General features: G+C 43.5%; 1 protein-coding gene across 1 annotated transcript in view; it reads left to right on the forward strand.

Annotated features, from left to right (window-relative positions):
* Nucleotides 1-4,826: 4,826 nt before the first annotated feature.
* The window catches only part of TTLL9 (tubulin tyrosine ligase like 9), a 63,774-nt gene continuing 54,566 nt past the window's right edge, over nt 4,827-14,034 (forward strand). The window contains 2 exon segments of the mRNA XM_033186058.1: nt 4,827-4,971; nt 12,271-12,314. Of these exon segments, the coding sequence (XP_033041949.1) occupies nt 4,957-4,971; nt 12,271-12,314 (59 nt within the window). The 5' untranslated portion in view covers nt 4,827-4,956.

Raw genomic sequence — 14,034 nt, forward strand, 5'->3', positions numbered from 1 at the left:
TGTTTCAAATACCTAGTAGAAAGACTGGAACACAGTACATTATTATTATTATTATTACCATTGGCATTACTATTATCACAGAAAAATTGACAGAGTAAGAACCCTTGTCTCTACTCCCTTCACTAGGGCTATGTTTCCACATCTGTGAAAAAGGAAACAAGACCAAACAGGTGTGGAAGCCTTGTCTCTCCCCTCTACTCCACTCTTTCCTAGTTACTGATCTGTGTCATGCTTTGCTTTCTCTGACTTCCAACTTCGCATATGCTGTTCTCTCTGCCTGGAATGCTCTTCCCATCCTTCTTACCAAGCTAACTCTCATTTCCTCCTACAAGTCTTTATTGACTCCTATTAGACTAGTTTAGAAACCAGTATGATGCATTCCCAAAGCATGCTAAACTTCCTCTATCATATTATTGCTATGGCCTGTGTGTTTTTCATTGGGAAAAAAAAATCTTAAATCCAGGTAAGGATACTTTGACCTATTTGCTTCAATTGTGTTGTTTAAATAAAACAAAAGCATTCTAAATAAACTTGAAGTAGTTAAGTTCCCTTTTCTCTCCCCACTTCCTTCACTCTCTCCCCAGTGTATCATGAATTTAGTGCGTATCTTTTGACAGGCAGGGATACTCACCACTATACTCACAAGGATTGGCTATGGTGCATATCTTTTGAGTCTGTGTTGTTAAACTCTTACTATATATACATACAAAAGAATATGAAATACACCTTTATATGTGTTTATAATTAACACAAATTGTAACCTTTAAAAAACATTTCTCATTCTACAACTTTCTTTTATTCACTCAACAATAGGTTTTGGGAATATGTACATATCGATATAGCTCTGGATCATTCTTATCACTGTATGGTATTTTATTATTAGAATATATTGACCGGGTGTGGTGGCTCACACCTGTAATCCTAGCACTTTGGGAGGCCAAGACCAGTGGATTACCTGAGGTCGGGAGTTCACAACCAGCCTGGCCAACATGGCGAAACCATCTCTACTAGAAATACAAAACTTAGCTGGGCGTGGTGGTGGGTCCCTGTAATCGTATCTACTAGGGAGGCTGAGGCAGGAGAATCACTTGACCCAGGATGTGGAGGTTGCAGTGAGCCAAGATCACACCATTGCACTCCAGCATGGGTGATAAGAGCAAAACTCCGTCTCAAAAAAAAAAAAAAAAAAAAGGAATATATCCCATTTTATTCATCCATCACCCTACTAGTGGACATTTAGACTGTTTCTAATATTTTCTGCGTTATCAAGAACATTGCAAACAACATCCTTATACATATGACCTATGTAGTGGTGTAAAAATTTCTTTAGGAAGGTTGTCACCTTGCACATTAACTACAAGATGAAAGGTATTCCATGGAGATGTGGGCCTATAGGATATTGTCTAGTAGTGGAATCTCTGGGTTGTAAGGTTCCACAACTTTATGAGATACTGCCAAATTGCATTCCAAGGTGTGAATAGCATGTAAAGGCTCCCGTTTCCCCATGTCCTCACTAACATCTGACCTCATAAAAAACATTGACAAGGCCGGGCGCGGTGGCTCAAGCCTGTAATCCCAGCACTTTGGGAGGCCGAGACGGGCGGATCACGAGGTCAGGAGATCGAGACCATCCTGGCTAACACGGTGAAACCCCGTCTCTACTAAAATATACAAAAAAAAAAAAAAAAAACATTGACATATTTTATTTTTGTATAGTTGATGTATTTCAAATCATACAATTATTTTTATTTACATTTCTCAATTGGCTTTCCGGCCATTTGAGTTTTTTCTGCTGAAAATTCCCTATTTATATCCTTTGCCCATTTTTCTTTTCTTTTGTAGGGGTGAGGGTGGGGATGTCTTTTCCTTAACGGTTTGAAGGAGTTCCTTGAGCACCAATCCTTTGTTATATATGTTCTAGATGTTCCCTCCCAGTCTGTAGCTTATCTGCTAATCGGATTTACCATGTCTTTTGTGCAGTGGCATGATCTCAGCTCACTGCAACCTCTGCCTCCAGGGTTCAAGTGATTCTCCTGCCTCAGCCTCCCAAGTAGCTGGAATTACAGGCATGTGCCACCACACCCAGCTAATTTTTGAATTCTTAGTAGACATGAGGTTTCACCATGTTGGCTAGGTCTCGATCTCTTGAGCTCATGATCTGCCTGCCTCGGCCTCCCAAACTGCTGGGATTACAGGCATGAGCCACCATGCCCAGCCTGGCAGTTTAAATTTTGAGGTAGTCACAGATCATCTTTTTCCTTTATGAGTAGTGTTTTATTATTGTTTATCTAAGAAGTCCTTTCCCACCCCAAGATAATAAATATAACATGTATATGTCTTAAATATTTGTTATATTTATTTAATCCATTTAATTAGGCATCTATTTTTCAACTCTATGGAAAGTAAATTTCTCAGTGCCATCTACCGAGTCCTCTATTTTTTCCCCAGTGATTTATAATGCCACCTCTATTGTACATCAAGTACACACACACGCACACACACACACACTCTCTCTCCTGTGTCTGTTTTGAAGCTCTACTCCTCATTGGCTTGGTAGGCAGAGAAGTGTCTCCTTGCCCCAACATATACACGTTGTTCTTTTGATTTTGACAAGATTCCTCAAAAATCCTGATTGGATTGGGGAAAATACACATCTTTCTGATATTGAGCCTTCCCATCCATGAACATGTATATCATTACATTTTTATTTGATGTCCTTTAATAATATTTTGTAATTTTCTCTATAAGAATATAAACTCCATTAGGGCAAATGCTCTGTCAGTTTTCCTCTCTGCTGTATCTTCAGAGTCAAGAACAGAGCAGGACACACAGTAGATGCTTCATAAGTATTTGTTGTTTAACGTCTTTCATATACTTTATGAGATCTGTTTCTACATATCTTGTATTTCTGTTGCTATATATTTTTATTGTAGTTTCCAATCAGCTATGGTTGGTATATAGAAATTCAAATGTCATTTTTGGGTTGAGGTTTTTTTTTTTTAAAAAAAAACTCTTTAATTTGTTCTAATACTCTGTAGATTCTTTGGATTTTTAAATGCAGACAGTCCTGATGGACATCTATTTCAGAAGAAGGGAAGAATGGATATTGTGTAGGCAACTAGCAGCATCTTCCACACTACTACTGTATGAAGCTAGAACAGTCAGGTACTCTAGCCCTGGCAGCTAAAGCAGTTTGTGGACTTTAAATCTGAAACAAATAGTACAACAAAGCAGGTATCTGTTGAGTATTCATTTGGCCAATTCCAGTACCAGTAGTGGTATCTATTCAGCAGAGGTGCTAGTAAAAGCAACAGCATCCAGTACTATTTGCAGCAGTCATGTCAGTAGTGGTGTCTGATGTCCAGTAATAATCAGAAATGGCACCCCAATCAAAGTTTCTGCAAACTCTGATTTTGACCATAATTTAGATCAGCTAGACTCCCTGAATTCCTTCCCCATTTTTTGATTCTGATTTCCAGCAACTCTGTGACTCATTCAATATCCTACCAATGAATTCCATTTCTATTTCAGTTAATCAAAGATGGTTTTTTTGTAACCAAGAATTCTGAACAATTAAACTCTCATGTTATCTGCTAATGATAACTTTGTGTCTTTCTTTTTTTTTTTTTTTTCAGACGGAGTCTTGTTCTGTCGCCCAGGCTGGAGTGCAGTGACCAGATCCCAGCTCACTGCAAGCTCTGTCTCCCGGGTTTACGCCATTCTCCTGCCTCAGCCTCCCGAGTAGCTGGGACTACAGGCGCCCGCCACCTCGCCCGGCTAATTTTTTGTATGTTTTTTAGTAGAGACGGGGTTTCACCGTGTTAGCCAGGATGGTCTCGATCTCCTGACCTCGTGATCCGCCTGTCTCGGCCTCCCAAAGTGCTGGGATTACAGGCTTGAGCCACCGCGCCCGGCCTGTCTCTTTCTTATATATGCATTCAAATAATGAAATGCATAGATCTTAAGTTTTCAGTTTAGTCAATTTTGACAAATGCGTATACTCAATATAACCCACATCTTTATTAAGAGATGGAAATCCCCATCACTCCAGAAAGTTCCTTCATCTCCTTCCCAGTCAACCCAACCTCAGTACTTTTAAAACAAAATGAGCTGGCTGGGTGCAGTGGCTCACGCCTGTGATCCCAGCACTTTCGGAGGTCGAGGCAGGTGGATCACGAGGTCAGGAGTTCGAGACCAGCCTGGCCAACATGGTGAAACCCTGTCTCTGCTAAAAATACAAAAATTAGCCGGGCGTGGTGGCATGTACCTGTAATCCCAGCTACTCGGGAGGCTGAAATAGGAGGATCATTTGAGCTCAGGAGGCAGAGGCTGCAGTGAGCCAAGATGGTGCCACTGCACTCCAACCTGGACAACACAGCGAGACTCTGTCTCAAACAAACTACAATGAGCTATCATTGTAGTCACTTAAATGAAAAAGATGGACAACATCAAATGTTGGTGAGGCTATAGACCTTAAGAATTAGAAAGCGGCTGGGATAGCAAAGGTGACTGGCCGCGTTACAGACTGACCAAGTGACCGGGTGACTTAGTGAGTAACTTCTTTAAGTAAGGAAACTCAGTAAATTACATCTGGTAAATTACATTTACCAAAAGCTGACATCTTTTCAGACGCAGCGCTCTTAGTTTAAGGAAAGTGCAGTTGGAGGCGGCAGGGGGCAGAGGCAGCCAGCCTCAGAACGAATTGCCCCAGGGTCGCGGAGAAGCGGGCCTGGGAAAGAAAGGTTGAGGAAGCCGGGGGACCTAGGCTGCCAGTACACCCAAAAGCCTCCAGAGGCTCTGGTGGATCGGAGTCTGCGCACTCCGCCGAGAGCGTGCCTTTGGCTCATCCAATCAGAGCGGCGGATCCAACCGCTTCTCTGTCGCCTTGGCAACTGGACGCACAAGCACGTCCGGCGAGCGGTGGCGGTTTGGATCTGGCCCGTGGGGAATCGCGTTATGTCGCGACCCAAGGTAGGAGTCAGCCTGACCCAGATGCTTTTATCGTCCCTAGAAAAAGGGAGGAAAGCCGCAGAGGGATTCAAAATCGGTTTGGGGATGGGTGTTCCTCGCGGAATGGGTAGGGGGGGGCGGGGGGAGGGGGTGGTGTTCTCGCGGAGGAATTCCGGGAAAAGCAAGAAAAAGGTCGACGAACTTAGAGGAAAGACTACAACTCCCGGCATGCACCGCGCCGCCCAAGCTGCTGCGCAAGTCCAGCGAGCCCGGCCGGCTGGGGGGAAATTTACACAACAGTGGGATTCTAAGCTCCGTGACCCCTGGGGAAGTTGAACCTCAGAATTTCAGATTTCCTGATTTGGCGAAGCCCGCCTGCCCGTCCATCCATCCATCCATCCATTATCCATCCATTCAAAACAACGCTAATTAGTGTCTTTTCCCCATCAAACTCATTGCTGGCCAAGGGACACAGGTGAATCAGACAAACCTCTGCCCTCTAAGAGGGCACAAACCAATTCCCCCATTTTAAGAATGGGAAAAATGAAAGTCGAGAGGGAAAATGCATTACTGTAAAATCCGCTCTCCCCACCCCAACCCACTTTTTTTTTTTTTTTTTTGAGACGAAGTCTCACTGTGTCACCAGGTTGGAGTGCAGTGGCATGATCTCAGTTCACTGCAGCCTCTGCCTTCCGGGTTCAAACGATTCTCCTGCCTCAGCCTCTAGAGTAGCTGGGACTCCAGGCGCACGCCACGACGCCCAGCTAATTTCTGTATTTTTAGTAGAGACGTGGTTTCACCATGTTGGCCAGGATGGTCTGGATCTCTTGACCTCGTGATCTGCCCGCCTCGGCCTCCCAAAGTGCTGGGATTACAGGCGTGAGCCACCGCGCCCAGCCTCCATCCCACTTCTTAATCCCAGCTCTCATTCATGAATGGAACCTTCATTTCTCTTCTTTCTTTCCTGTTTTTTTTTTTTTTTTTTTTTTTTTTTGAGACAAGGTCTCACTTTGTTGTTCAGGAGGGAGTGCAGTGGTGTGATCTTGACTCAGTCGACTTCCTGAGCTCAAGCGATTCTCCTGCCTCTGCTTCCCAAGTAGGTGGGATTACCAGTGTGTGCCACCATGCTCAGCTAATTCTTTTTAAGTTTGTGTAGAGACAGGAGTCTTTACGTTATGGTGCTGTGTTGCCTGGGCTTGTCTGGAACTCGGCCTCAAACCATCTCCCGCCTTGGCCTCTCAAAGTGCTGGGATTACAGGCATGAATCACTGCACCTGGTCAGCCTCTTATTTCTTTAATTCCCTCTCCCAACAAAAAGTGAGTTTATCTGCTTTCAGAGTGCCTTGAACTTCGCCTTTTTACTACAATTCATTACTCATGTGACTATTTGTTTAACATCTGTCTTCCCCGCTGCTCTGGGATCTAATCTGACTTGTTCTTCTCTATATTCCCGGTCCTCAGCACAGAGCTGACTACAGTTGATACATATTGAATGACTGTTGAATGACCTACCTAGATGCTCAGCTAAAAAACTGGGACTGTTGGCTCCTCCATCTTCCTGACATCCCACATCCAATAAAAGCCTCCTTCCTTTAACTTTCTGAATATGTCTTGAGTTTATTTTTTCCTCTACCTCAACTACTATGCTAATCATGACCAAACTCTCAAATTTTAAAAATTAATACTCTTTAAACACACAGATTGGGACACATATAACTTTTTTTTTTTTTGAGACAGGGTCTCATTCTGTTGCCCAGGCTGGAGTGCAGTGGCATGAACACGGCTCACTGAAGCTTCAACCTCTTGGGCTTGAGTGATCCTCCTTCCTCAGCTTCCTGCATATCATTTTATAAAAATATTATTAGGAAAAAAGAAAACAAACATCTACTGAAATAGTCCCTTCTCATGAACCCGACTGATTCCTTTGAAAGGAAGGACGAACTGCAGGTTGCTGAAGAATGCACAAACTCTTAGCAGTCTACACTGTGAATATAGTTTAGACATGAGTGTAGCAGACCATGTTGGATGAAGGAAAAAAATAGTGGACTACTTCTTTGTGAAACGATGAATTTTGTTTTTGTTGTTGGAAAGGGAAACAAAGGTCTCCTATATATTGACTTAGGACTTCGCGGTTTCTTTCAAATGACCCAGGGGAAATAGGAGTATGAATTTATTTGAACAGGATCGTTCATGTCAGCCTTAAGAGAACATGCCGGGATATACTTTGTGTACTCTCACAAAAATATGCCCAGAGAAGGCCAGAAGTCAGAATACCATGTGTTCCAGCCGTTGACCTCATCTCCTCAAGGTGATGGTCGCCAAGACCTCAGCTCCAAGGCATATTGGGAACTCTTCAGAGGGCTACGGGGAAATGAGGAATTGGATCAGGCAGGCATGAAGCTGGGGTTAGTGGAACTGGCTAAGCAATGAAGCTGATCTCTGGTTAGATGATCAAAGTCTAATCACAATGGGTAGGCTGATGTGGCAAACTGGTTTCAGCATGGCTGTCTCCACCTGGTGGGTAGTACCAGGGAGCTCAGAGCAGGACTCCAGGAATAGAGCCAAGAATGAAGGCAGCTGGCAATGTCACGATCCTATGCTCTTTTTGACTCAACACCAACTGGTGCCATTCATGCTACCCTCCATGAATGGCACCAATGAGAAATAAAAGTTCTCTGTTTGTAGCCCATACAAGCAACCAAGCCACTTTTGAATCATTTTCTCAATAAGATCATTTTTAAAAAAAGTCTTGTAGCCTTATCTTTTCTAAATGCATTATTTTAGTGGTTTGGGGAAAGTTTATATCCCTGGGCTGATTTTTGGGTCAAGATAGTAATAGGACTTCTATCTCAGGCAATGTGACAGATGAGATTTCTTGAAAAGCTTATTAACACAACACACTTAAAACTGTTGGCCAAAATATAACAGACATCCTTTGAACTGTATAACTGACCTGCGTATGTGGAGGGGCAAGGATTGGTAGAAGAAAAATCCCCAAGGGACCACCACCCTAACACACACACACACACACACACACACACACACACACACAAAGAAGAAAAATAAAAAACAGAATTGTCACTAACTGATTCTTCATTTGTCATTTTCCTTGGGGAAGTCATTGATTGTCTCACAAACAGGAGTTGAAGTGTCATGGGGCCCACTGGGCAAGGAATTGGAACTGAGACCTCACCATAAAGCTAGACCCTTCAGAGACCCCCACCCTTAGTAAAGGTGTAATTAGAACCAATTTACCCTTCAGCAGTGGGAGACAACTAGGAAGCTAGGCAGCTTCAGTGTAGGGGAAAAAACCTTTCTCCTGAGAAATCTTTTTTTTTTTTTTTTTTTCGTGACGGAGTCTTGCTGTCCACCCAGGCTGGAGTACAATGGCACCATCTCTGCTTACTGCAAGCTCTGCCTCCCGGGTTCAAGCGATTCTTCTACCTCAGCCTCCCGAGTAGCTGGGATTACAGGTACTCGCTACCACCCTGGCTAATTTTTGTATTTTTAGTAGAGACAGGGTTTCACCATGCTGGCCACGCTGTCCTCAAACTCCTGACCTCGTAATCCGCCTGCCTCAGCCTCTGAAAGTGCTGGGATTACAGGCATGAGCCACTGCGCCCAGCAAGAATTCTTAACCTTAGGTGAGTCCTCAGGCTAGTCTGAGAAATGCTAAATAAGATGTTACCATAAAGTTTACTGTTCTTGGGGGCCCAGGCAGATGTAAATGCTAAACATCTCGGAGTCAAACATCTTTGACTCCTATAATGGTGGAATTACATAATAATTACATAATAAAAGATGTTTTAAATGAATTATATAATTGTATAATTGTATAAGAAAAGATGTTTTAAATAAGTTAAAAAAAAAAAAGCCTGTTCATGATAAACCCTCAGAAAACCAGGGAATAGTAGGAAATTTACTCAATTTGGTACAGGAAACTATAGGAATCTACAGCCAGTATCATTCTTAAAAGCTGAAATAGAGAATGCATTCCTCTTATGATCAGGAGCAAGATAAGGATGTCAGCTGTTACCACTTTTAGTCAACTTTGTACATACTAGAGTTTTCACCAGTGCAATAAAGCAAGAAAACTAAATAAAAAGCATAAATATTGAAAAGAAAGAAGTAAGTCTGCCTTTATTCACAGATGACATCATTGTATCCAGAGAAAACTCAAAGGATTTACAAACTACCAGAACTAATAATTCAGCAAGGGCATCAAATACAAGGTCAATGTACAAAATCAGTTATACTTCTATATATGTATTGGTTTCCAATTTGTGACAAATTGTCACAAATTCAATGGCTTTTAAAAACACTAACTTATTATCTTACAGTTATTTATTTATTTATTTGAGATGGCGTCTCACTCTGTCACCCAGGCTGAAGCGCAGTGGCACAATCTTGGCTCACTGCAACCTCTGCCTCCTGGGTTCTCCTGCCTCAGCCTCCTGATTAGCTGGGATTATAGGTGTGCACCACCATCCTGGCTAATTTTTGTAATTTTTAGTAGAGATGGGGTTTCATCATGTTGGCCAGGCTGGTCTTGAACTCCTGACCTCAAACGATCTGCCTGCCTTGGCCTCCCAAAGTGCTGGGATTATAGGCGTGAGCCACTGCGCCTGGTCCCTGTCTTACAGTTAATGAGATCAGAAGTCTGAAAGGGTTCTCGCTGGGCTGAAATCAAGGTGTTAGTAGGGCTGCCTTCATATCTGGACGCTCTAGGAGAGAAGCCCTGTTTTTTGCCTTTTCTAGTTTCTGGAGACTGTCTCATGGTCCCCTTTCGTGTTCAAAGGCAGTTCTTCTCACAGTGCGTGACTCTGCCACTCTGACATTGACTCTGCCTTCTTCCACATTTAAGGATCCTTACATTGGGCCTACACAGAAAATACAAAATAATCTTTCTATTTTAAGGTTCTTTGATTAGCAACCTTAATTCCATCTGCAATTTTAAATTCCCCTTGCCATATAATGTAACACATTGATAGGTTCTAGGGATTAGGACACGGACATCTTTGGAGATGGCCTTTTTCTGCTTATTACAATTTACTATCATTAGGTAGAAAACGAAATTTGAAAACACTGTATCCAATAGCATCATAAAATAAAAAACCTATGAATAAATTTAATTAAAAATATACAAGGCTGCTATACTGAAAACTAGAAAATAGTGTAGAAAAATTTTTTAAAATTTAAATTAATGGAGAGACCATATTACTCATGGATTGGAAGGCTCAGTACCTTATAATGTCACTTCCTGAAAATATCTGTAGATTCAATGCAATCCCAGTCAAAATCTCAACATGTTTTTTCGTAGAAATTGGCAAGCCAATTCTGAAATTTATGTTGAAATACAAAGGACCCCTAATTGCAAAGACAATCCTGAAATCAGAATTTACTCTACCTGACTTCAAGATTTACTAGAAAGCTACAGCAGTAATTAAGCCAATGTGATAGTGACATAAGGATAGACAAGTAAATAGAACAAAACATACTCTCGAGATAGATCCACATACACATGGTCAATTGAATTGTGACAGACGTGCCAATGCAATTCAATGAGGAGAGGAAAATTTTTTTAACCAAAGGCTCTGGAGCAACTGGATAAACATATGGAAAATGGAATTGAAAGCATGAGAGAGGATTAAAGGTAAAGTACAAAAAGGCGAGGACAGCTTGACTAGTGTTGGGGGAGTTGGAGGGGCTTGAATGGAAGAATGAAACAAGATTTCACTGTGTTTCAGTGGGGCTTGCTTCTGCCAGTTTTGTAAAGCAATATCCTCCACCCCCTCTCTGCCGCCCTTTGAGGGGTAGGCTGGTGTGCTGAGCAGAATTCTAAGATGGGCCCCAAGATTCCCACCCCCTGGCGTACATGCCTTGTATAATTATCTCTCCTTGAGCATGGAGGAGTCTGTGAATTTGATGGTATGGTTACTATGGTGATTACCTTCCATTACTTAAGACTCCATCATAGGTGACTTGGAGAGGGGAGGATTGGAAGTCAGAGGGACGTGCTCCACGTGGCCTGGAGGAAAACAAACGTGCATGTTGTGAAGTGCCAATGGGTGCCACACTGCAGGGAGCTGCAGGCAGCCTCTAGGAGCTGAGAGCAGTCCCCAGCAGACAGCTAGCAAGTAAACAGGGACCTCCGTCCTACAACCCTTGGCAACTGAATTCTGCCAACAACCTGAATGAGCTTGGAAGGGGACCCCAAGCCCCAGATGAGAGCCATAACCCCAGCCATCACCTTGACTGTGGCCTTGTAGAGCTGAGCTGATGATGCAGCTAAGCTATGCCCACGCTCCTGGCCCATGGAAACTGAGATAATGGATTCCTATCATTTTAAGCCACTGATTTTGTGATAATTTGTTACCCAGCAACAGAAAATGAATGCAGATGGCAGGTCTGTCCCAGTTGCAAATGTCATCCTGCACAGGACCAATTTCAATTTCTGTCTTCATACGTGCCTTAGGAATCGGTCTTCCCAGGACAGAGGGCCAAGCTGTTTTGGACATGGTTGAAGTGAAATAATACCCACTACCCACTGAGGATTTGAAAGGTCCATTTGGGGTGAAAGGAATTGACATTGCTCTGAGTCTTTGACCTAGCCCCTTCTGGGATCCATTTAATCAAACATTCCAAGTTAAGAGTAGAAAGTCCAGATTGGCTGGGTGCGGTGGCTCATACCTGTAATTCCAGACTTTGGGAGGCCGAGGCGGGCAGATCACCTGAGGTCAGGAGTTCCAGACAAGCCTGGCCAACATGGCGAAACCCTATCTCTACTAAAAATACAAAAATTGGCTGGATGTGGTCGTGGGTGCCTTTAACTCCAGCTACTAGGGAGGCTGAGAATCACTTGAACCCGGGAGGTGGAAGTTGCAGTGAGCTGAGATTGCGCCACTGCACTCCAGCCTGGGTGACAGAGCGAGACTCCATCTCAGAAAAAACAAGGAAAAAAAAAAGTTCAGATCTTTCTCACAGAGTGTATTGAGCTGAGCTTTCAAAACTGGGGTTCAGGGCTGACCTTTGGAGTACTGAAAATCAGGCATTTGCTATACTGGTCATATCTGTGGAGCAAACCTGCAGTAAGGTGGTACCTTGGATACTTGGGAGTTCATTCATAGCAGATAAATTCTGGTCCATTTGCTGGGGACATGGTGGCCAGTGGGAACTTGATCAGACTGGACCGTCATGTCTCAGAACCTAGGTATTATTGAGTCTGATGGCTTCGGCATTTTAATATGTGCAGTAAGTTAACCTGGGAAAGCAGGGCAGATATACAAAACCAGTTACAGCCTTTTCCTTTCCTCATTGCAGAACCAAAATTACAAGAGCCATGGATTGTCAAAGGGAAAAGAGCGGTGAGTGGTCCCATCCAATCCAACAATCACAGACAACCAACCTCCCTCCCTCCCCTTTTCAATCCGTCTCTCGCTTTTCTACTTCAACAATTATAATGAAAATGATAGTAGAAGTAGTAAAGCTAAACCATTATTGAGCACTTACCATGTGCCAGGCTCTGGGCCTGTCACTTTACCTGTATTGGCTCATTGAATCCTGACCCCAACCATTTGAAGTAGATACTACTATTGTGCCCATTTTACAGATGGAGAAACTGAAGCTCAAAAAGGGTAAGTGACTTGCTCAAGATCACATGATCAGTTAGGGGCAGAGCTTGTTGGACTCCAGGGCCCACTATCTAACTTTGGTCTCTCCTGCCTCCTTCAACAACCCTGTGATGACTTGATGACTTGCATGGCAGCTGTCCTCTGATCTTCTGCTTCACTCTGCATCGACAACCTGGATGCCAAACCCAGCACACCTTTGGATCTCCTAAAGAGAATCCGCTTGCACAAAGCAGGAGTGAGCAATGTAGACTTTATTGAAGATTTTTGTGGGGAGTTAGAGGAGGTAGTTTACATAGCAAATGTTTTGATAGTCTATTCTCTGGCTCATTAGATATTTCTCTCTCTCTCTCTCTCTCTCTGTCTTTCTCTCCTTTTCTTTTCTTTCTTTTCTGTTCTTTTCTTATCTTTTGAGTTTCGCTCTTGTTACCCAGACTGGAGGGCAATGGCATGATCTCAGCTCACGGCAACCTCTGCCTCCTGGATTCAAGTGATTCTCCTGCCTCAGCCTCCCGAGTAGCTGGGATTACAGGCATGCGCCACCGTGCCCGGCTAATTTTGTATTTTTAGTAGAGACAGGATTTCTCCATGTTGGTCAGGCTGGTCTCGAACTCCCGACCTCAGGTGATCCACCTGCCTCGGCCTCCCAAAGTGCTGGGATTACAGGCGTGAGCCACCGTGCCCAGCCAGATGTTTCTGTTCTTTCTAAAGTCCCTCCTGACTATACCACCACTGAGGAGGGCATGTGTGATTTGGGATGCTTCTCTCATGCAGCGCCCATCTTCTTTGTCTTCTTTCTCTCCATACTGACTATCCCACCAACTTCAAATCTCTCTCTCTCTTATGCTGGGCAACTCAGCAATGTTCCAGATCCTGGCCCTAAACATACATGCCCACCCGACCCCCATCCCAACAAAACAAAGAGCACTTAACAGGCTTGTGTTAGGCTGTTTTTACATTGCTATAAAGGAATAGCTGAGACTTTTTATTTATTTATTTATTTATTTATGTTGAGACAGAGTTTCGCTCTTGTTGCCCAGGCTGGAGTGCAATGGCCTGATCTTGGCTCACTGCAACCTCCGCCTCCCAGGTTCAAGCCTCAGCCTCCCGAGTAGCTGGAATTCCAGGTGCCCGCCACCATGCGTGGCTAATTGAGACTGAGTAATTTATAAAGAAAAGAGGTATAAATGGCTCATGTTTCTACAGGCTCTACAAGCATGGCACCAGCATCTGCTCAGCTTCTGGTAAGGCCTCAGGGAGCTTACAATCATGGTGGAAGGCAAAGGGCGAGCAGGCATGTCACATGGCAAGAGTGGAAACAAGGGAGAGATCCCAGGCTCTTTTAAACAACCAGATCTCCCAGGAACTGAGTGAAAACTCACTTATCACCAAGGGGATGTTGCCAAACCATTCATGAGGGATACGTTTTCAGGATCCAATCACCTCCCACCAGGCC

The sequence above is a fragment of the Trachypithecus francoisi genome, unplaced genomic scaffold (genome assembly GCF_009764315.1).
Source record: "Trachypithecus francoisi isolate TF-2019V2 unplaced genomic scaffold, Tfra_2.0 Lachesis_group21, whole genome shotgun sequence".
NCBI classification, from domain to species: domain Eukaryota; kingdom Metazoa; phylum Chordata; class Mammalia; order Primates; family Cercopithecidae; genus Trachypithecus; species Trachypithecus francoisi.